The 23566-nt window shown below is 41.2% G+C and overlaps 1 protein-coding gene across 8 annotated transcripts in view; it reads left to right on the top strand.

Annotated features, from left to right (window-relative positions):
- The window catches only part of Cpamd8 (C3 and PZP-like, alpha-2-macroglobulin domain containing 8), an 80283-nt gene that overhangs the window by 42798 nt on the left and 13919 nt on the right, over positions 1-23566 (top strand). For 7 of the 8 annotated variants that reach the window (XM_063285903.1, XM_063285902.1, XM_039107442.2 and 4 more), the window contains 6 exons: positions 492-653; positions 1288-1363; positions 2679-2862; positions 3453-3681; positions 4399-4525; positions 4787-4908. In XM_063285903.1, the coding sequence (XP_063141973.1) occupies positions 492-653; positions 1288-1363; positions 2679-2862; positions 3453-3681; positions 4399-4525; positions 4787-4908 (900 nt within the window). Of the gene's footprint in view, positions 1-491; positions 654-1287; positions 1364-2678; positions 2863-3452; positions 3682-4398; positions 4526-4786; positions 4909-21177; positions 21237-23566 lie in introns of all 8 variants that reach the window. The other variant, XM_039107445.2, reaches the window with a different exon arrangement.

The raw sequence follows: 23566 nt of genomic DNA, 5'->3' as shown, positions 1-23566 counted from the left end.
TAAGAAATAGTGTCACATAGAAAAAGTATTGGCTAGTGATTGATGTAAACGTGGTGGGTAGATGCAGCTTGTGTCCTACTCACAGATGTAGGAATACAGAATGTAGCAAGATAATTTAAAAGGTATGTTTTCCCAGTTCATCTGAGCAGCTTGTTCTTGAATGATAGGTTGTATCCCAAGGATCTGTTGGAGCATCAATAATCATTCTTCCAAACCTCAAAAAGAAAAGGGGGGTGGGGCTTCCTCGCTCTGTCCACCCTGCCCTCTCCATGCTCTGGGTACCCATACTTTTGATGAGGACAGCTATTTTCTTGAACATACAGGTATTTGTGCTGATCACAGTGATTTTTTTTTTGAGAATCCTAGAAGAAAGCCCAAGAAAGAGGACCCTGCCAAAGCCAACCAGTCAGTCAACTCAGGAACCACAATGTCAGCCAAAGTTAATTCGGGGAGTGCTCCTCACAAGCCCCCTCATCTCCTGTCTCTTACAGATATATGATCTACCAGGTATGCAAGAGAGCAAGTTCATTCCACGTTCCCACTATCCATTTGAAGACGAAGATGGTTGTGTGATATACCGACCAAGAGTCATTGGAAAGCTCACATACTCAGTACCATATGGACGAGAGAAGGATGTCTTCAGATACATGAGGGTGAGCCATGCTGTCTATTGACCTGCTGCTATGTGAATTATTTAGGTTTAATGAAACCCTATATTAGGAAAGAATTTTAGGCTTAGGCTCAGGGTTCACTCCTAAGCTTTCCAAAAATCTGTATCTTGGAAAGTAAACAGTCTAGACTACTGTTTTCTCTCTATGGAGGAAACTGGCACAGAGAGGGGGACTGACTTTATTATTATTATTATTTTATTATCATCATCATCATCATCATCATTATCATTAACTATTATCATTATTATTAATGGTTTTACAGACAGGCTCTCATTATGTAGCTCTGGTTGTCCTGGCTGTCACTCTGTAGACCAGGCTGCTCTCAAAGTCACAGAGATCTGTCTGCTTCTCAAGTGCTGGGATTAAAGGCATGGGCTACCATGCATGGCTGTGAGCGACTTCTAAAAATAGCAGCAGTGTATCAGAAAGAAGGCCTGCACATGAGCCTCTCTATAAACTCTGTTCCTCACTGCACTCCATGAGTATGAGACACACAATTTGTGTAGGAATTCTACTTGAACATGTAAAACTATATGTGAAATAGTTACTGAGATTTTTATATACTTTTTTTTCAGAATTTTGAGATATTTTGCTTGATCAATACTTTTCTTTCTAGGACACGGGTTTAACGGCACTCACCAACTTGAAACTTCGTACATTTTGTTTTGACTATGACATGGTTCCATTAGCAGGTAAAATAAAAATTTGTATTTTCAGAATAAAACAAATGTGAATTGTTTATCAAAGCTGGTAAAATGAAATTGTGGTGCACATGTAGAGCATCTGAGTAGAGGAAAAGCGCCCAACCTTAGCAGAACAAAATGTGCCCAGATAATACGCTGCTACTTCAAGGAAGTTAAAGGCTGGACATCCTTCCTTCAACGTTAAAATAAGACAAAAACATAATAGTTATTGTGGTACAGGATCATTGTGTGAAGTGGGAAGGACTTCTGTCCATGGGTCATGAGAGGTGAAAAGGGTTCCCAAGCATTAGAGAGGAAAGGGACAGAAAAGTCAGGCATTGCAAATAAAGGAGAGGACAGGAAGAAAAAAAGCACACTCATATACTAACCAACTAACCACTTAGTCTTCCCCTCTTCCTCTCATTTGAGTTCCTTTCAGAGTGACTGTACCATTTGCATCCCCACCAACAGTGAATGAGGGCTCCCTTTCCCCATATCTTCTCCAACACTTGTTGTCAGTTATTTTTTTGACCTTTTTCTTGAAGGCAAATATAAAGACTGAGGTCGGGTTACAGGTTGTGGTGATCACAGGGAAGGACCTGAAATGTAGCTTCGTGTTCGTATGGATTAAAAAAATTTGGGAGAGATACTCCATGCTTAGAAGTCAATGGGAAACACTTAGGTGATGCCATAATTAAATCTGTATGTATACTTGTTCTTGGAAAAAAAGCAGAGTATAGACCCTCAATCACCAGCTTTAAATCCTACATTTCTTGCCAGTCCAAACCCAAGTCAATGATATGATTCTCGGGTAATAAACTTTCTGTTTCCAACCCAAGAGTTTGCACTCATACCTATTTCCATTTTTATATAAATTTAAAACCTATGAAAATATTGGGTCAATCCTACAGATCTTCAGAAAGAAAAAAGATGGCAAGTGTATCTCTGACGACAATGTAGACATCATTCAGCTCTTGTCTGGAGTGATTCTCATTGTAGCCACGAGATCTGTTACCTAGGATCGCATTACAGTTATTCACTCCTCCTACGGGGCACAGTAGATCTGTAAGCATTCACTAAACATCCAATATCAACCCAGGAAAATATACTTCATAGTTCCTTCCAACTCCAACTTCTCCAGATGAGGTTTCACCTTGTTGAAAAGATGTTGCTTAGTCTCCTCCAAAATGAGTGATTCAGGGCATCATTTCCAGTGTAGCCATAATAGTGTCTAACAGTCAGGAAGAAACTGAAGATTAAGGTGCATTTACACTGTACCATTGTGTCTCACTGTGTGTTCATTTCTTCCATTGTAACTTCATAGTACCTGCTGCCCGATCTAGTGATTTATTTAACAGCGACGGTTATGGAAGTTGGCGCTCAGCAAGAGTAAAAAGTCTACCTCCTAAAAAGGCACCACATAAAGATCCACCACCTAAAGATCCAGTTATTGAGACCATTAGGAATTATTTTCCTGAAACCTGGGTCTGGGATTTAGTCACAGTAAAGTAAGTGATTTCCATTTGTATGATTTGGGCTGGGTATAAAATTTTTCTTTATTTTCTTGTTTTCCTCTAGTTACTGATTTTTATCATAAGCAAAGGAAATTAGTCATTTAGAAAACCATAGCATATCAACCCATCAATTATGAAATACATGTATTCCCATCACTCCCAGAAAATGCACATAAAATGTGTCATGTACCTTTCTGATAGTTAAAACCATTCAGGATCACCATGTTGAAAAGTAGGTGAGCCCATCTTACATGGGGCAGACCATGAGATTGCTGCATGGAGTAGACCATATACATCATAAAACTGTTGAATATTTTGAATTCAGAGAAAATGGGAATTCAGAGAAAACCTCAAATCTATGTTCAGCTTTCCACTAACATATGAACTTGGAGATGTTGTGGGACTACGACTTGAGTTGGAGAAACAAGATTTCATTCTTCCATCTGGAGCCGCATTTACCCTGTTCACTTCCTACCACTCCTTTGAATGGCTCATGGGATGCTGCCTTGTCACACTCAGTTATCACCTCAGAGAGAACTAACTCATGTGTTCCCTCTCTCTGCTTCACAATGCTGTTCTCCCAGCTCCTCAGGAGCAGCTGAATTGGAAATGACAGTCCCTGACACCATCACTGAATGGAAGGCCGGAGCCCTCTGCCTGTCCAATGACACTGGTCTTGGCCTCTCTTCTGTGGCAACTCTCCAAGCCTTCCAACCTTTCTTTGTGGAGCTCACAATGCCCTACTCTGTGATCCGTGGAGAAGCCTTCACGCTCAAGGCCACTGTGATGAACTACCTCCCTACAAGCTTGCCGGTAAACACCTTTCCAAACTAAGTGTAACCAGAGGGTAAGAGAGCAATTAGTGTGCGTATATATATTATAACTAAGACTTAAATGAAAAGAAGAAAGAAAGGAGGGAAGAGATTGTATTGGACCAGTCAGCAAGTGGTTTTAAATGCTTAAACAACTTCCAGAGTCTAGCTACATATATATAGCAAAGTGTTGTTCACCAATATGTACACTACATATAATTAGGTGAGTTGGCCAGTATTTAAACAGCACATACTGTACTGACAGAGATAGGATATTCCATGTAGCCTCTGTATACCATCAAAGGACATGGTTCACATAGATATATGAGGTTGCTGTCAAGATAAAATGGCATATTGTTTTAGAGTGGAGTTTGCTTTTGTTCAAGGTAGGTGTATACTCAAAATAGTAGCTAAAAATCTAGTATAGTAAATGTAGTACTGCCATCAAAATAAAGCACATATAAATTGACACATATGTAATTATCTCCTCAATGGCTTGTGTAGATAATACATAGATGATAGCTAAATAAAGTTCTAGACATGTATCTGCAGATGAAATCTAGGCAAGCCTGTGTAACTTACATGACATTTTAGGCATGTCCTCTGTCTCCTCCTGGACTCTTTGCCTATCTACCTCCATGCATAATGTGTTGTCCTTCTGTGGCAACATTGGTTTTCATTTATTAATTTGCTCTTTCTTGTCCTTGTGGGGCCACAGATGGCAGTGCAGCTGGAAGCTTCTCCTGATTTCACAGCTGTCCCAGTGGGAAACGACCAAGATTCTTACTGCCTTGGTGCCAATGGAAGGCACACCTCATCCTGGTTGGTAACTCCCAAATCTTTAGGTGAGTGAACATTTTGTAAGGGGGCTCTACCTAGAAGAGGTGAAGGTAGCAAGGTTTCTTCAGTTACTTTCTTCTTACTGGGTCCCCAAGAGGAAGCTCTCAGTCGTTGCTGCTTCTGGCCAATGTTTACCACCTTATTCAATACAAGACAAGCTCTTGACCCACTCACAGAACTGAGGACAAATGGCAGATCTTGGAAACTTCGGTGGATGCCAGGGTCCTGGCAGATCTGAGCTCAGCTCTTTGGACCATGTGTTTCAGGGAATGTGAATTTCTCTGTGTCTGCGGAAGCACAACAGTCCCCAGAGCCTTGTGGTTCTGAGGTGGCCACAGTGCCTGAAACCGGGAGAAAGGACACAGTCGTCAAAGTCTTGATAGTTGAGGTGAGTAAACCTGCTCAGTGAGCAGTGTGCTTAGTCCAGAAAATGGAACAATGTTGACTATATTTAGATGAAAAAAAAGATAATAACATATGACCTTGGCATAGTTCATAGCCAGCAAGCCCATGCTTTTATTTATTTATTTATTTATTTTTATTAACTTGAGTATTTCTTATATACATTTCGAGTGTTATTCCCTTTCCCGGTTTCCGGGCAAACATCCCCCTTCCCCCTCCCCTTCCTTATGGGTGTTCCCCTCCCAACCCTCCCCCCATTGCCGCCCTCCCCCCATAGACTAGTTCACTGGGGGTTCAGTCTTAGCAGGACCCAGGGCTTCCCCTTCCACTGGTGCTCTTACTAGGATATTCATTGCTACCTATGGGGTCAGAGTCCAGGGTCAGTCCATGTATAGTCTTTAGGTAGTGGCGTAGTCCCTGGAAGCTCTGGTTGCTGGGCATTGTTGTACTTTTGGGGTCTCGAGCCCCTTCAAGCTCTTCCAGTTCTTTCTCTGATTCCTTCAATAGGGGACCTATTCTCAGTTCAGTGGTTTGCTGCTGGCATTCGCCTCTGTATTTGCTGTATTCTGGCTGTGTCTCTCAGGAGCGATCTACATCCGGCTCCTGTCGGTCTGCACTTCTTTGCTTCATCCATCTTGTCTAATTGGGTGGCTGTATATGTATGGGCCACATGTGGGGCAGGCTCTGAATGGGTGTTCCTTAAGTCTCTGTTTTAATCTTTGCCTCTCCCTTCCCTGCCAAGGGTATTCTTTTTCCTCATTTAAAGAAGGAGTGAAGCATTCACATTTTGATCATCCGTCTTGAGTTTCGTTTGTTCTAGGGATCTAGGGTAATTCAAGCATTTGGGCTAATAGCCACTTATCAATGAGTGCATACCATGTATGTCTTTCTGTGATTGGGTTAGCTCACTCAGGATGATATTTTCCAGTTCCAACCATTTGCCTACGAATTTCATAAACTCGTTGTTTTTGATAGCTGAGTAATATTCCATTGTGTAGATGTACCACATTTTCTGTATCCATTCCTCTGTTGAAGGGCATCTGGGTTCTTTCCATTTTCTGGCTATTATAAATAAGGCTGCGATGAACATAGTGGAGCACGTGTCTCTTTTATATGTTGAGGCATCTTTTGGGTATATGCCCAAGAGAGGTATAGCTGGATCCTCAGGCAGTTCAATGTCCAATTTTCTGAGGAACCTCCAGACTGATTTCCAGAATGGTTTTACCAGTCTGCAATCCCACCAACAATGGAGGAGTGTTCCTCTTTCTCCACATCCTCGCCAGCATCTGCTGTCACCTGAGTTTTTGATCTTAGCCATTCTCAGTGGTGTGAGGTGAAATCTCAGGGTTGTTTTGATTTGCATTTCCCTTATGACTAAAGGTGTTGAACATTTCTTTAGGTGTTTCTCAGCCATTCGGCATTCCTCAGCTGTGAATTCTTTGTTGAGCTCTGAACCCCATTTTATAATAGGGTTATTTGTTTCCCTGCGGTCTAACTTCTTGAGTTCTTTGTATATTTTGGATATAAGGCCTCTATCTGAGGTAGGATTGGTAAAGATCTTTTCCCAATCTGTTGGTTGCCGTTTTGTCCTAACCACAGTGTCCTTTGCCTTACAGAAGCTTTGCAGTTTTATGAGATCCCATTTGTCAATTCTTGATCTTAGAGCATAAGCCATTGGTGTTTTGTTCAGGAAATTTTTTCCAGTGCCCATGTGTTCCAGATGCTTCCCTAGTTTTTCTTCTATTAGTTTGAGTGTGTCTGGTTTGATGTGGAGGTCCTTGATCCACTTGGACTTAAGCTTTGTACAGGGTGATAAGCATGGATCGATCTGCATTCTTCTACATGTTGCCCTCCAGTTGAACCAGCACCATTTGCTGAAAATGCCATTTTTTTTCCATTGGATGGTTTTGGCTCCTTTGTCAAAAATCAAGTGACCATAGGTATGTGGGTTCATTTCTGGGTCTTCAATTCTATTCCATTGGTCTATCTGTCTGTCTCTGTACCAATACCATGCAGTTTTTATCACTATTGCTCTGTAATACTGCTTGAGTTCAGGGATAGTGATTCCCCCTGAAGTCCTTTTATTGTTGAGGATAGCTTTAGCTATCCTGGGTTTTTTGTTATTCCAGATGAATTTGCAAATTGTTCTGTCTAACTCTTTGAAGAATTGGATTGGTATTTTGATGGGGATTGCATTTAATCTGTAGATTGCTTTTGGTAAAATGGCCATTTTTACTATATTAATCCTGCCAATCCATGAGCATGGGAGATCTTTCCATCTTCTGAGGTCTTCTTCAATTTCTTTCCTCAGTGTCTTGAAGTTCTTATTGTACAGATCTTTTACTTGCTTGGTTAAAGTCACACCGAGGTACTTTATATTATTTGGGTCTATTATGAAGGGTGTCGTTTCCCTAATTTCTTTCTCGGCTTCTTTTTCTTTTGTGTAGAGGAAGGCTACTGATTTATTTGAGTTAATTTTATACCCAGCCACTTTGTGGAAGTTGTTTATCAGCTTTACTAGTTCTCTGGTGGAACTTTTGGGATCACTTAAATATACTATCATATCATCTGCAAATAGTGATATTTTGACCTCTTCTTTTCCGATCTGTATCCCCTTGATCTCCTTTTGTTGTCTGATTGCTCTGGCTAGAACTTCAAGAACTATATTGAATAAGTAGGGAGAGAGTGGGCAGCCTTGTCTAGTCCCTGATTTTAGTGGGATTGCTTCAAGTTTCTCTCCATTTAGTTTAATGTTAGCAACTGGTTTGCTGTATATGGCTTTTACTATGTTTAGGTATGGGTCTTGAATACCTATTCTTTCCAGGACTTTTATCATGAAGGGGTGTTGAATTTTGTCAAATGCTTTCTCAGCATCTAATGAAATGATCATGTGGTTCTGTTCTTTCAGTTTGTTTGTATAATGGATCACGTTGATGGTTTTCCTTATATTAAACCATCCCTGCATGCCTGGGATGAAGCCTACTTGATCATGGTGGATGATTGTTTTGATGTGCTCTTGAATTCGGTTTGCCAGAATTTTATTGAGTATTTTTGCGTCGATATTCATAAGGGAAATTGGTCTGAAGTTCTCTTTCTTTGTTGGGTCTTTGTGTGGTTTAGGTATAAGAGTAATTGTGGCTTCATAGAAGGAATTCGGTAGGGCTCCATCTGTTTCAATTTTGTGGAATAGTTTGGATAATATTGGTATAAGGTCTTCTATGAAGGTTTGATAGAATTCTGCACTAAACCCGTCTGGACCTGGGCTCTTTTTGGTTGGGAGACCTTTAATGGCTGCTTCTATTTCCTTAGGAGTTATGGGGTTGTTTAACTGGTTTATCTGTTCCTGATTTAACTTCGATACCTGGTATCTGTCTAGGAAATTGTCCATTTCCTGAAGATTTTCAAGTTTTGTTGAATATAGGTTTTTATAGTAAGATCTGATGATTTTTTGAATTTCCTCCGAATCTGTAGTTATGTCTCCCTTTTCATTTCTGATTTTGTTAATTTGGACACACTCTCTGTGTCCTCTCGTTAGTCTGGCTAAGGGTTTATCTATCTTGTTGATTTTCTCAAAGAACCAACTTTTGGTTCTGTTGATTCTTTCTATGGTCCTTTTTGTTTCTACTTGGTTGATTTCAGCTCTGAGTTTGATTATTTCCTGCCTTCTACTCCTCCTGGGTGTATTTGCTTCTTTTTGTTCTAGAGCTTTTAGGTGTGCTGTCAAGCTGCTGACATATGCTCTTTCCTGTTTCTTTCTGCAGGCACTCAGCGCTATGAGTTTTCCTCTTAGCACAGCTTTCATTGTGTCCCATAAGTTTGGGTATGTTGTACCTTCATTTTCATTAAATTCTAAAAAGTTTTTAATTTCTTTCTTTATTTCTTCCTTGACCAGGTTATCATTGAGTAGAGCATTGTTCAATTTCCACGTATATGTGGGCATTCTTCCCTTATTGTTATTGAAGACCAGTTTTAGGCCGTGGTGGTCCGATAGCACGCATGGGATTATTTCTATCTTTCTGTACCTGTTGAGGCCCGTTTTTTGACCAATTATATGGTCAATTTTGGAGAAAGTACCATGAGGAGCTGAGAAGAAGGTATATCCTTTTGCTTTAGGATAGAATGTTCTATAAATATCCGTTAAGTCCATTTGGCTCATGACTTCTCTTAGTCTGTCTACATCTCTGTTTAATTTCTGTTTCCATGATCTGTCCATTGATGAGAGTGGGGTGTTGAAATCTCCCACTATTATTGTGTGAGGTTCAATGTGTGTTTTGAGCTTTAGTAAGGTTTCTTTTACATATGTAGGTGCCCTTGTATTTGGGGCATAGATATTTAGGATTGAGAGTTCATCTTGGTGGATTTTTCCTTTGATGAATATGAAGTGTCCTTCCTTATCTTTTTTGATGACTTTTAGTTGAAAATTGATTTTATTTGATATTAGAATGGCTACTCCAGCTTGCTTCTTCTGACCATTTGCTTGGAAAATTGTTTTCCAGCCTTTCACTCTGAGGTAATGTCTGTCTTTGTCTCTGAGGTGTGTTTCCTGTAGGCAGCAGAATGCAGGGTCCTGATTGCGTATCCAGTTTGTTAATCTATGTCTTTTTATTGGGGAGTTGAGGCCATTGATATTGAGAGATATTAAGGAATAGTGATTATTGCTTCCCGTTATATTCATATTTGGAAGTGAGGTTATGTTTGTGTGCTTTCATTCTCTTTGTTTTGTTGCCAAGATGATTAGTTTCTTGCTTCTAGGGTATAGCTTGCCTCCTTATGTTGGGCTTTACCCTTTATTATCCTTTGTAGTGCTGGACTTGTAGAAAGATATTGTGTAAATTTGGTTTTGTCATGGAATATCTTGGTTTCTCCATCTATGTTAATTGAGAGTTTTGCAGGATACAGTAACCTGGGCTGGCATTTGTGTTCTCTTAGGGTCTGTATGACATCTGTCCAGGATCTTCTGGCCTTCATAGTTTCTGGCGAAAAGTCTGGTGTGATTCTGATAGGTCTGCATTTATATGTTACTTGACCTTTTTCCCTTACTGCTTTTAATATTCTTTCTTTATTTTGTGCGTTTGGTGTTTTGACAATTATGTGACGGGAGGTGTTTCTTTTCTGGTCCAATCTATTTGGGGTTCTGTAGGCTTCTTGTATGCCTATGGGTATCTCTTTTTTTAGGTTAGGGAAGTTTTCTTCTATGATTTTGTTGAAGATATTTACTGGTCCTTTGAGCTGGGAGTCTTCACTCTCTTCTATACCTATTATCCTTAGGTTTGATCTTCTCATTGAATCCTGGATTTCCTGTATGTTTTGGACCAGTAGCTTTTTCCGCTTTACATTATCTTTGACAGTTGAGTCAATGATTTCTATGGAATCTTCTGCTCCCGAGATTCTCTCTTCCATCTCTTGAATTCTGTTGGTGAAGCTTGTATCTACAGCTCCTTGTCTTTTCTTTTGATTTTCTATGTCCAGGGTTGTTTCCATGTGTTCTTTCTTGATTGCTTCTATTTCCATTTTTAATTCCTTCAACTGTTTGATTGTGTTTTCCTGGAATTCTTTCAGGGATTTTTGCGATTCCTCTCTGTAGGCTTCTACTTGTTCTCTAAGGGAGTTCTTTATGTCTTTCTTGAAGTCCTCCAGCATCATGATCAAATATGATTTTGAAACTAGGTCTTGCTTTTCTGGTGTGTTTGGATATTCCGTGTTTGCTTTGGTGGGAGAATTGGGCTCCGATGATGCCATGTAGTCTTGGTTTCTGTTGCTTGGGTTCCTGCGCTTGCCTCTCGCCATCAGATTATCTCTAGTGTTACTTTGTTCTGCTATTTCTGACAGTGGCTAGACTGTCCTATAACCTGTGTGTCAGGAGTGCTGTAGACCTGTTTTCCTGTTTTCTTTCAGCCAGTTATGGGGACAGAGTGTTCTGCTTTCGGGCGTGTAGTTTTTCCTCTCTACAGGTCTTCAGCTGTTCCTGTGGGCCTGTGTCTTGAGTTCACCAGGCAGGTTTCTTGCAGGGGAAAAGTTGGTCCTACCTGTGGTTCCAAGGCTCAAGTTTGCTCGTGGGGTACTGCCTAAGTCCTCTCCGCTGTGGCAGCAACCGGGAAAATCTGTGCTGCTCCTTCCGGGAGCCTCCGTGCACCAGGGTTTCAGATGACGTTTGGTGTTTTCCTCTGGCGCCTGCATGTGCACAGAGTGCAGTCTCTTCTGGTTTCCCAGGCGTGTCCGCCTCTCTGAAGGTTCAGCTCTCCCTCCCACGGGATTTGGGTGCAGAGAACTGTTTATCCGGTCTGTTTCCTTCAGGTTCCGGCAGTGTCTCAGGCGCAGGGGTCCTGCCGCTCCCGGGCCCTCCCCTATGGGAACCCAGAGGCCTTATACAGTTGCCTCTTGGGCCAGGGATGTGGGCAGGGGTGGGCAGTGTTGGTGGTCTCCTCCGCTCTGCAGCCTCAGGAGTGCCCACTTGATCAGGCGGTGAGGTCTCTCTCCCATGGGGTTTGGGAGCAGAGAGCTGCTGCGTTCCGGGATCCGCCGGTGTGGGACTTCCGGTAAACACAGGAAGTGCCCGGCCTTAGAGGAATTTTGCCTCTGTGTGTCCTGAGTTCACCAGGCAGGTTTCTTGCAGGGGAAAAGTTGGTCCTACCTGCAGTTCCAAGGCTCAAGTTTGCTCGTGGGGTACTGCCTAAGTCCTCTCCGCTGTGGCAGCAACCGGGAAGATCTGCGCCGCTCTTTCCGGGAGCCTCTGTGCACCAGGGTTCCAGATGGCGTTTGGTGTTTTCCTCTGGCGCCTGGATGTGCACAGAGTGCAGTCTCTTCTGGTTTCCCAGGCGTGTCTGCCTCTCTGAAGGTTCAGCTCTCCCTCCCACGGGATTTGGGTGCAGAGAACTGTTTATCCGGTCTGTTTCCTTCAGGTTCCGGCAGTGTCTCAGGCGCAGGGGTCCTGCCGCTCCCGGGCCCTCCCCTACGGGAACCCAGAGGCCTTATACAGTTGCCTCTTGGGCCAGGGATGTGGGCAGGGGTGGGCAGTGTTGGTGGTCTCCTCCGCTCTGCAGCCTCAGGAGTGCCCACCTGATCAGGCGATGAGGTCTCTCTCCCACGGGGTTTGGGAGCAGAGAGCTGCTGCGGTCCGGGATCCGCCGGTCCCATTTTTACTATATTAATCCTGCCAATCCATGAGCATGGGAGATCTTTCCATCTTCTGAGGTCTTCTTCAATTTCTTTCCTCAGTGTCTTGAAGTTCTTATTGTACAGATCTTTTACTTGCTTGGTTAAAGTCACATCGAGGTACTTTATATTATTTGGGTCTATTATGAAGGGTGTCGTTTCCCTAATTTCTTTCTCGGCTTGTTTCTCTTTTGTATAGAGGAAGGCAACTGATTTATTTGAGTTAATTTTATACCCAGCCACTTTGCTGAAGTTGTTTATCAGCTTTAGTAGTTCTCTGGTGGAACTTTTGGGATCACTTAAATATACTATCATATCATCTGCAAATAGTGATATTTTGACCTCTTCTTTTCCGACCTGTATCCCTTTGATCTCCTTTTGTTGTCTGATTGCTCTGGCTAGAACTTCAAGAACTATATTGAATAAGTAGGGAGAGAGTGGGCAGCCTTGTCTAGTCCCTGATTTTAGTGGGATTGCTTCAAGTTTCTCTCCATTTAGTTTAATGTTAGCAACTGGTTTGCTGTATATGGCTTTTACTATGTTTAGGTATGGGCCTTGAATTCCTATTCTTTCCAGGACTTTTATCATGAAGGGGTGTTGAATTTTGTCAAATGCTTTCTCAGCATCTAATGAAATGATCATGTGGTTCTGTTCTTTCAGTTTGTTTATATAATGAATTACGTTGATGGTTTTCCGTATATTAAACCATCCCTGCATGCCTGGGATGAAGCCTACTTGATCATGGTGGATGATTGTTTTGATGTGCTCTTGAATTCGGTTTGCCAGAATTTTATTGAGTATTTTTGCGTCGATATTCATAAGGGAAATTGGTCTGAAGTTCTCTTTCTTTGTTGTGTCTTTGTGTGGTTTAGGTATAAGAGTAATTGTGGCTTCGTAGAAGGAATTCGGTAGGGCTCCATCTGTTTCAATTTTGTGGAATACTTTGGATAATATTGGTATGAGGTCTTCTATGAAGGTTTGATAGAATTCTGCACTAAACCCGTCTGGACCTGGGCTCTTTTTGGTTGGGAGACCTTTAATGACTGCTTCTATTTCCTTAGGAGTTATGGGGTTGTTTAACTGGTTTATCTGTTCCTGATTTAACTTCGATACCTGGTATCTGTCTAGGAAATTGTCCATTTCCTGAAGATTTTCAAATTTTGTTGAATATAGGTTTTTATAGTAAGATCTGATGATTTTTTGAATTTCCTCCGAATCTGTAGTTATGTCTCCCTTTTCATTTCTGATTTTGTTAATTTGGACACACTCTCTGTGTCCTCTCGTTAGTCTGGCTAAGGGTTTATCTATCTTGTTGATTTTCTCAAAGAACCAACTTTTGGTTCTGTTGATTCTTTCTATGGTCCTTTTTGTTTCTACTTGGTTGATTTCAGCTCTGAGTTTGATTATTTCCTGCCTTCTACTCCTCCTGGGTGTATTTGCTTCTTTTTGTTCTAGAGCTTTTAGGTGTGCTGTCAAGCTGCTGACATATGCTCTTTCCTGTTTCTTTCTGCAGGCACTCAGCGCTATGAGTTTTCCTCTTAGCACAGCTTTCATTGTGTCCCATAAGTTTGGGTATGTTGTACCTTCATTTTCATTAAATTCTAAAAAGTTTTTAATTTCTTTCTTTATTTCTTCCTTGACCAGGTTATCATTGAGTAGAGCATTGTTCAATTTCCACGTATATGTGGGCATTCTTCCCTTATTGTTATTGAAGACCAGTTTTAGGCCGTGGTGGTCCGATAGCACGCATGGGATTATTTCTATCTTTCTGTACCTGTTGAGGCCCGTTTTTTGACCAATTATATGGTCAATTTTGGAGAAAGTACCATGAGGAGCTGAGAAGAAGGTATATCCTTTTGCTTTAGGATAGAATGTTCTATAAATATCCGTTAAGTCCATTTGGCTCATGACTTCTCTTAGTCTGTCTACATCTCTGTTTAATTTCTGTTTCCATGATCTGTCCATTGATGAGAGTGGGGTGTTGAAATCTCCCACTATTATTGTGTGAGGTTCAATGTGTGTTTTGAGCTTTAGTAAGGTTTCTTTTACATATGTAGGTGCCCTTGTATTTGGGGCATAGATATTTAGGATTGAGAGTTCATCTTGGTGGATTTTTCCTTTGATGAATATGAAGTGTCCTTCCTTATCTTTTTTGATGACTTTTAGTTGAAAATTGATTTTATTTGATATTAGAATGGCTACTCCAGCTTGCTTCTTCTGACCATTTGCTTGGAAAATTGTTTTCCAGCCTTTCACTCTGAGGTAATGTCTGTCTTTGTCTCTGAGGTGTGTTTCCTGTAGGCAGCAGAATGCAGGGTCCTCGTTGCGTATCCAGTTTGTTAATCTATGTCTTTTTATTGGGGAGTTGAGGCCATTGATATTGAGAGATATTAAGGAATAGTGATTATTGCTTCCCGTTATATTCATATTTGGAAGTGAGGTTATGTTTGTGTGCTTTCATTCTCTTTGTTTTGTTGCCAAGATGATTAGTTTCTTGCTTCTAGGGTATAGCTTGCCTCCTTATGTTGGGCTTTACCCTTTATTATCCTTTGTAGTGCTGGACTTGTAGAAAGATATTGTGTAAATTTGGTTTTGTCATGGAATATCTTGGTTTCTCCATCTATGTTAATTGAGAGTTTTGCAGGATACAGTAACCTGGGCTGGCATTTGTGTTCTCTTAGGGTCTGTATGACATCTGTCCAGGATCTTCTGGCCTTCATAGTTTCTGGCGAAAAGTCTGGTGTGATTCTGATAGGTCTGCATTTATATGTTACTTGACCTTTTTCCCTTACTGCTTTTAATATTCTTTCTTTATTTTGTGCGTTTGGTGTTTTGACAATTATGTGACGGGAGGTGTTTCTTTTCTGGTCCAATCTATTTGGGGTTCTGTAGGCTTCTTGTATGCCTATGGGTATCTCTTTTTTTAGGTTAGGGAAGTTTTCTTCTATGATTTTGTTGAAGATATTTACTGGTCCTTTGAGCTGGGAGTCTTCACTCTCTTCTATACCTATTATCCTTAGGTTTGATCTTCTCATTGAATCCTGGATTTCCTGTATGTTTTGGACCAGTAGCTTTTTCCGCTTTACATTATCTTTGACAGTTGAGTCAATGATTTCTATGGAATCTTCTGCTCCCGAGATTCTCTCTTCCATCTCTTGAATTCTGTTGGTGAAGCTTGTATCTACAGCTCCTTGTCTTTTCTTTTGATTTTCTATGTCCAGGGTTGTTTCCATGTGTTCTTTCTTGATTGCTTCTATTTCCATTTTTAATTCCTTCAACTGTTTGATTGTGTTTTCCTGGAATTCTTTCAGGGATTTTTGCGATTCCTCTCTGTAGGCTTCTACTTGTTCTCTAAGGGAGTTCTTTATGTCTTTCTTGAAGTCCTCCAGCATCATGATCAAATATGATTTTGAAACTAGGTCTTGCTTTTCTGGTGTGTTTGGATATTCCGTGTTTGCTTTGGTGGGAGAATTGGGCTCCGATGATGCCATGTAGTCTTGGTTTCTGTTGCTTGGGTTCCTGCGCTTGCCTCTCGCCATCAGATTATCTCTAGTGTTACTTTGTTCTGCTATTTCTGACAGTGGCTAGACTGTCCTATAACCTGTGTGTCAGGAGTGCTGTAGACCTGTTTTCCTGTTTTCTTTCAGTCAGTTATGGGGACAGAGTGTTCTGCTTTCGGGCGTGTAGTTTTTCCTCTGTACAGGTCTTCAGCTGTTCCTGTGGGCCTGTGTCTTGAGTTCACCAGGCAGCTTTCTTGCAGCAGAAAATTTGGTCTTACCTGTGGTCCCGAGGCTCAGGTTCGCTCGTGGGGTGCTGCCCAGGGGCTCTCTGCAGCGGCAGCAACCAGGAAGACCTGTGTCGCCCCTTCCGGGAGCTTCAGTGCACCAGGGTTCCAGATGGTCTTTGGCTTTTTCCTCTGGCGTCCGAGATTTGTGTGCAGGGAGCAGTCTCTTCTGGTTTCCCAGGCTTGTCTGCCTCTCTGAAGGTTTAGCTCTCCCTCCCACGGGATTTGGGTGCAGAGAACTGTTTATCCGGTCTGTTTCCTTCAGGGTCAGGCGGTGTCTCTGGCAGGGGTCCTGCCGCTCCCCCACGGGAGCCCAGAGGCCTTATACAGTTTCCTCTTGGGCCAGGGATGTGGGCAGGGGTGAGCAGTGTTGGTGGTCTCTTCCGCTCTGCAGCCTCAGGAGTGCCCACCTGACCAGGCGGTTGGGTCTCTCTCTCACCGGGTCTGGGAGCAGAGAGCTGCTGCGGGCCGGGATCCGCGGGTGTGGGACTTCCGGTAAACACAGAACGTGCCCGGTCCTAGAGAAATTCTGCTTCCGTGTGTCCCAAGCTCACCAGGCAGCTTTCTTGCAGCAGAAAATTTGGTCTTACCTGTGGTCCCGAGGCTCAGGTTCGCTCGTGGGGTGCTGCCCAGGGGCTCTCTGCAGCGGCAGCAACCAGGAAGACCTGTGCCGCCCCTTCCGGGAGCTTCAGTGCACCAGGGTTCCAGATGGTCTTTGGCTTTTTCCTCTGGCGTCCGAGATGTGTGTGCAGGGAGCAGTCTCTTCTGGTTTCCCAGGCTTGTCCGCCTCTCTGAAGGTTTAGCTCTCCCTCCCACGGGATTTGGGTGCAGAGAACTGTTTATCCGGTCTGTTTCCTTCAGGGTCCGGCGGTCAAGCCCATGCTTTTAAATCCATATGTGTTCTGTCTTCTTTTCCCTTCATAGTCTTTTAATTGAAGTATGGGCGGAAGGGGAAGGGAAGATGATCTAAGCTGGTTTATCTTCTTCTTTTTTTTTTTTTCCGGAGCTGGGGACTGAACCCAGGGCCTTGTGCTTGCTAGGCAAGCGCTCTACCGCTGAGCTAAATCCCCAACCCGGTTTATCTTCTTAAAGCTAGACTTCTTCCTTTTTTTTGTCTGTGTTTGATTTTATATATATCTATATATATCTATATATATATATCTATATATATATATATATATCCATTTTTATCAAACTGGGTATTTTTTTTACAACAATCTTCATTTATTCTAATACAGGGCATTGAGTAGAGTCAGGAGTGTGATTCCTTATGTTCTAGATTGACATAAGAGTGTGTCATAGATCCAGAATACATTAGATATTAAATGTGTCCCCATGGTGGCAAGAAAGATAGTTTGCTGTTTGATTACACTGGATATTTTCATACACAGAACATACATGGTTTGCAACAATCTTCATTCATTCTGATACCAGGGATCTTGCCACCTTCCTCTGGCTTCTGTAGGTATTAGTCATACATCTAGTACATTGAAATTTATAAATAATTTTAAAAATGTTTTTCCATGATTCTGTACAGAAAAGTGATTTGCAGAAAATATTTTATGTAATACTCTAGCTATATATTCTTACCTCTTTTGAATTCTGATTATACTATGAGTTGGTCTACAAAACATTTACCCTATTTGTTCTTTGTAGTTAGATTTCTTTATTTTTCATCTTTATTAACTTGAGTATTTCTTTTTTTTTCTTATTTACATTTCGATTGTTATTCCCCTTCCCGGTTTCTGGGCCAACATCCCCCTTACCCTCCCCCTCCCCTTCTCTATGGGTGTTCCCCTCCCCATCCTCCCCCCATTACCGCCCTTCCCCCACAATCACATTCACTGGGGGTTCAGTCTTGGCAGGACCAAGGGCTTCCCCTTCCACTAGTGCTCTTACTAGGCTATTCGTTGCTACCTATGAGGTTGGAGCCCAGGGTCAGTCCATGTATAGGCTTTGGGTAGTGGCTTAGTCCCTGGAAGCTCTAGTTGCTTGGCATAGTTGTTCATATGGGGTCTCGAGCCCCTTCAAGCTCTTCCAGTCCTTTTTCTGATTCTTTCAACGGGGGTCCTGTTCTCAGTTCAGTGGACTGCTGCTGGCATTTGCCTATGTATTTGCTGTATTCTGAGAGTGTTTCTCAGGAGAGATCTACATCCCATTCCTGGTGGCCTGCACTTCTTTGCTTCATCCATCTTATCTAGTTTGGTGGCTGTATATGTATGGGCCACATGTGGAGCAGGCTCTGAATGGGTGTTCCTTCTGCCCCTGTTCTAAACTTTGCCTCCCTATTCCCTGCCAAGGGTATCCTTGTTCCCCTTTTAAAGAAGGAGTGAAGCATTCGCACTTTGGTTATCCTTCTTGAGTTTCATGTGTTCTGTGCATCTAGGGTAATTCAAGCATTTGGGCTAATAGCCACTTATCAATGAGTGCATACCCTGTGTGTTTTTCTGTGATCAGGTTACCTCACTCAGGATGATATTTTCCAGTTCCAACCATTTGCCTATGAATCTCATAAAGTCATTGTTTTTGATAGCTGAGTAATATTCCATTGTGTAGATGTACCACACTTTCTGTATCCATTCCTCTGTTGAAGGGCATGTGGGTTCTTTCCAGCTTTTGGCTATTATAAATAAGGCTGCTATGAACATAGTGGAGCACGTGTTTTTTTTTATATGTTGGGGAATCTTTTGGATATATGCCCAAGAGTGTTATAGCTGGGTCCTCAGGTTGTTCAATGTCCAATTTTCTGAGGAACCTCCAGACTGATTCCCAGAATGGTCGTACCAGTTTGCAATCCCATCAACAATGGAGGAGTGTTCCTCTTTCTCCCTATCCTCGCCAGTATCTGCTGTCACCTGAGTTTGATCTTAGCCATTCTCAGTGGTGTGAGGTGAAATCTCAGAGTTGTTTTGATATGCATTTCCCTTATGACTAAAGATGTTGAACATTTCTTTAGGTGTTTCTCAGCCATTTGTCATTCCTCAGTTGTGAATTCTTTGTTTAGCTCTGAACTCCAATTTTTAACAGGGTTATTTGTCTCCCTGCAGTCTAACTTCTTGAGTTCTTTGTATATTTTGGATATAAGCCCTTTATCAGTTGTAGGATTAGTAAAGATGTTTTCCCAATCTGTTGCTTGCCGTTTTGTCCTAACCACAGTGTCCTTTGCCTTACAGCAGCATTGCAGTTTTATGAGATCCCATTTGTCGACTCTTGTTCTTAGAGTATAAGCCATTGTTGTTTTGTTCAGGAAATTTTCTCCAGTGCCTATGTGTTCGAGACTCTTCCCCACTTTTTCTTCTATTAGTTTGAGTGTATCTGGTTTGATGTGGAGGTCCTTGATCCACTTGGACTTAAGCTTTGTACAGGTTGATGAGCATGGATCGATCTGCATTCTTCTACATGCTGACCTCAGTTAAACCAGCACCATTTGCTGAAAATGCTATTTTTTTTCCATTGGATGGTTTTCCTCCTTTGTCAAAAATCAAGTGACCATAGATGTGTGGGTTCATTTCTGGGTTTTCAATTCTATTCCACTGTTCTATCTGTCTGTCTCTGTACCAATACCATGCAGTTTTTTTTATCACTATTGCTCTGTAATACTGCTTGAGTTCAGGGATAGTGATTCCCCCGAAAGTCCTTTTATTGGTGAGGATAGTTTTAGCTATCCTGGGTTTTTTGTTATTCCAGATGAATTTGAAAATTGTTCTGTCTAACTCTCTGAAGAATTGGATTGGTATTTTGATGGGGATTGCATTGAATCTGTAGATTGCTTTTGGTAAAATGGCAATTTTTACTATATTAATCCTGCCAATCCATGAGCATGGGAGATCTTTCCATCTTCTGAGATCTTCAATTTCTTTCTTCAGAGGCTTGAAGTTCTTATCATACAGATCTTTCACTTGCTTGGTTAAAGTCACACCGAGATATTTTATATTATTTGGGATTATTATGAAAGGTATCGTATCCTAATTTCTTTCTTAGCTTGTTTCTCTTTTGTGTAGAGGAAGGCTACTGATTTATTTGAGTTAATTTTATACCCAGCCACTTTGCTGAAGGTGTTTATCAGCTTTATTAGTTCTCTGGTGGAACTTTTGGGATCACTTAAATATACTATCATATCATCTGCAAATAGTGATATTTTGACTTCTTCTTTTCCAATCTGTATCCCTTTGATCACCTTTTTGTTTTCTGGTTGTTCTGGCTAGAACTTCAGGAAGTATATTGAATAAGTAGGGAGAGAGTGGGCAGCCTTGTCTAGTAGTCCCTGATTTTAGTGGGATTGCTTCAAGTTTCTCTCCATTTAGTTTAATGTTAGCTACTGGTTTGCTTTACATGGCTTTTAGTACGTTTACACATGGGCCTTGAATTCCTGTTCTTTCCAGGACTTTTATCATGAAGGGGTGTTGAATTTTGTCAAATGCTTTCTCAGCATCTAATGAAATGATCATGTGGTTTTTATCTTTCTGTTTGTTTATATAATGGATTATGTTGATGGTTTTCCGTATATTAAATCATCCCTGCATGCCTGGGATGAAGCCTACTTGATCATGGTGGATGATTGTTTTGATGTGCTCTTGGATTCGGTTTGCCAGAATTTTATTGAGTATTTTTGCGTTGATAATCATAAGGGGAATTGGTCAGAAGTACTCTTTCTTTGTTGCGTCTTTGTGTTGTTTAGGTAGAAAAGTAATTTTGGCTTCATAGGAGGAATTCAGTAGTGCTCCATCTGTTTCAATTTTGTGGAATAGTTTGGATAATATTGGTACGAGGTCTTCTATGAAGGTCTGATAGAATTCTGCACTAAACCCATCTGGACCTGGGCTTTTTTTGGTTGGGAGACCTTTAACGACTGCTTCTATTTCCTTAGGAGTTATGGGGTTGTTTAACTGGTTTATCTGTTCCTGATTTAACTTCGGTACCTGGTATCTGTCTAGGAAATTGTCCATTTCCTGCAGGTTTTCAAGTTTTGTTGAATATAGGCTTTTATAGTAAGATCTGATGATTTTTTGAATTTCCTCTGTTTCTGTAGTTATGTCTCCCTTTTCACTTCAGATTTTGTTAATTTGGATACACTCTCTGTGTCCTCTCGTTAGTCTGGCTAAGGGTTTATCTATCTTGTTGATTTTCTCAAAGAACCAACTTTTGGTTCTGTTGATTCTTTCTATGGTCCTTTTTGTTTCTACTTGGTTGATTTCAGCTCTGAGTTTGATTATTTCCTGCCTTCTACTCCTCCTGGGTGTATTTGCTTCTTTTTGTTCTAGAGCTTTTAGGTGTGCTGTCAAGCTAGTGACATATGCTCTCTCCTGTTTTTTTCTGCAGGCACTCAGCACTATGAGTTTTCCTCTTAGCACAGCTTTCATTGTGTCCCGTAAGTTTGGGTATGTTGTACCTTCATTTTCATTAAATTCTAAGAAGTCTTTAATTTCTTTCTTTATTTCTTCCTTGTCCAGGTTATCATTGAGTAGAGCATTGTTCAACTTCTACATATATCTGGGCGTTCTGCCCTTTTTGTTATTGAAGACCAGGTTTAGCCCATGTTGGTCTGATAGGATGCTTCGGATTATTTCTATCTTTCTGTATCTGTTGAGGCCTGTTTATGACCAATTATGTGGTCAGTTTTTGAGAATGTATCATGAGGTTGTGAGAAGAATTTCTATTCTTTTGTTTTAGGATAGAATGTTCTATAAATATTTGTAAAGTCCATTTGGTTCATGACTTCTCTTAGTCTGTCTATGTCTGTGTTTAATTTGTGTTTCCATGATCTGTCCATTGATGAGAGTGGGGTGTTGAAATCTCCTACTACTATTTTGTGATGTGCAATGTGTGCTTTCAATTTCAATAAGGTTTCTTTTATGTATGTAGTTTCTTTTGTATTTGGAGCATAGATATTTAGGATTGAGAGTTCATCTTGGTGGATTTTTCCTTTGATGAATATGAAGTGTCCTTCCTCATCTTTTTTGATGACTTTTGGTTGAAAATAGATTTTATTCGATATTAGAATGGCTACTTCAGCTTGCTTCTTCACACCATTTGCTTGGGAAGTTGTTTTATAGCCTTTCACTCTGAGGTAGTGTTTGTCCTTGTCTCTGAGGTGTATTTCCTGTAGGCAGCAGCATGCAGGGTCCTCATTTCGTATCCAGTTTGTTAATCTGTCTTTTTATTGGGGAATTGAGTCCATTGATGTTGAGAGACATTAAGGAATAGTGATTGTTGCTTTCTGTTACATTCATATTTGGATGTGAGATTATTTTTGTGTGCTTTTCTTCTCTTTGTTTTGTTGCCAAGATGATTAGTTTCTTGCTTTTTCTAGCGTGTAGCTTCCTCCTTATGTTGGGGTTTACCATTTATTATCCTTTGTACCGCTGGATTTGTAGAAAGATATTGTGTAAATTTGGTTTTGTCATGGAATATCTTGGTTTCTTCATCTATGTTAATTGAGAGTTTTGCAGGATACAGTAACCTGGGCTGGCATTTGTGTTCTCTTAGGGTCTGTATGACATCTGTCCAGGATCTTCTGGCTTTCATTGTCTCTGGTGAGAAGTCTGGTGTAATTCTGTTAGCTCTGCCTTTTTATGTTACTTGATCTTTTCCCCTTACTGCTTTTAATATTCTTTCTTTGTTTTGTGCGTTTGGTGTTTTGACTATTATGTGATGGGAGGAGTTTCTTTTTCTGGTCCAATCTATTTGGAGTTCTGTAGGCTTCTTGTATGTCTATGGGTATCTCTTCCTTTATGTTAGGGAAGTTTTCTTCTATGATTTTGTTGAAGATATTTACTGGTCCTTTGAGCTGGGAGTCTTTACTCTCTTCTATACCTATTATCCTTATGTTTGATCCGCTCACTGTGTCCTGGATTTCCTGTATGTTTTGCACCAGTAGCTTTTTCCGTTTTACATTATCTTTGACAGTTGTGTCTGTGTTTTCTATGGAATCTTCTGCTCCTGAGATTCTCTCTTCTATCTCTTGTATTCTGTTGGTGAAGCTTGTATCTATGGCTCCTTGCCTCTTCCTTTGGTTTTCTATATCCAGGGTTATTTCCCTTTGTGCTTTCTTTATTGCTTCTATTTCCATTTTTTATTCCTTCATCTCTTTGATTCTGTTTTTCTGGAATTCTTTCAGGGATTTTTGTGATTCCCCTCTATAGACTTTTACTTGTTTATTCATGTTTTCCTACATTTCTGTAGGGGAGTTCTTTATGTCTTTCTTGAACTCCTCCATCATCATGATCAAATGTGATTTTAAATCTAGATCTTGCTTTTCTGTTGTGTTTGAATATTGAGCGTTTGTTTTGGTGGGATAATTGGTCTCCGATGATGCCATGTAGTCTTCGTTTCTGTTGCTTGGGTTCCTGTGCTTGCCTCTCACCATCAGGTTTTCTTTGGTGTTACTTTGTTCTGCTATTTCTGACAGTGGCTAGACTGTTCTAAACGCCTGTGTGTCAGGAGTGGTATAGACCTGTTTTCCTGTTTTCTTTCAGCTAGTTATGGGAAGAGAGTGTTCTGCTTTCGGGCGTGTAGTCTTTCCTGTCTACTGGTCTTCAGCTGTTCCTGTGGGCCTGTGTCCTGAGTTGACCAGTTAGGTTGCTTGGAGCAGAAAAGTTGGTCTTACCTGTGGTCCCATGGCTGAAGTGGCTCCTGGGGGGCTGCTTTTGAGCTCTTCGTGAGGGCAGCAACCAGGAGGGCCTGAACTGCCATGCACTACGGTCCTAGA

The sequence above is a fragment of the Rattus norvegicus genome, chromosome 4 (assembly GCF_036323735.1).
Source record: "Rattus norvegicus strain BN/NHsdMcwi chromosome 4, GRCr8, whole genome shotgun sequence".
NCBI lineage: Eukaryota > Metazoa > Chordata > Mammalia > Rodentia > Muridae > Rattus > Rattus norvegicus.
Note: the sequence above shows the minus strand (reverse complement) of the source record. Positions and strands in the feature narration are given on the sequence as shown.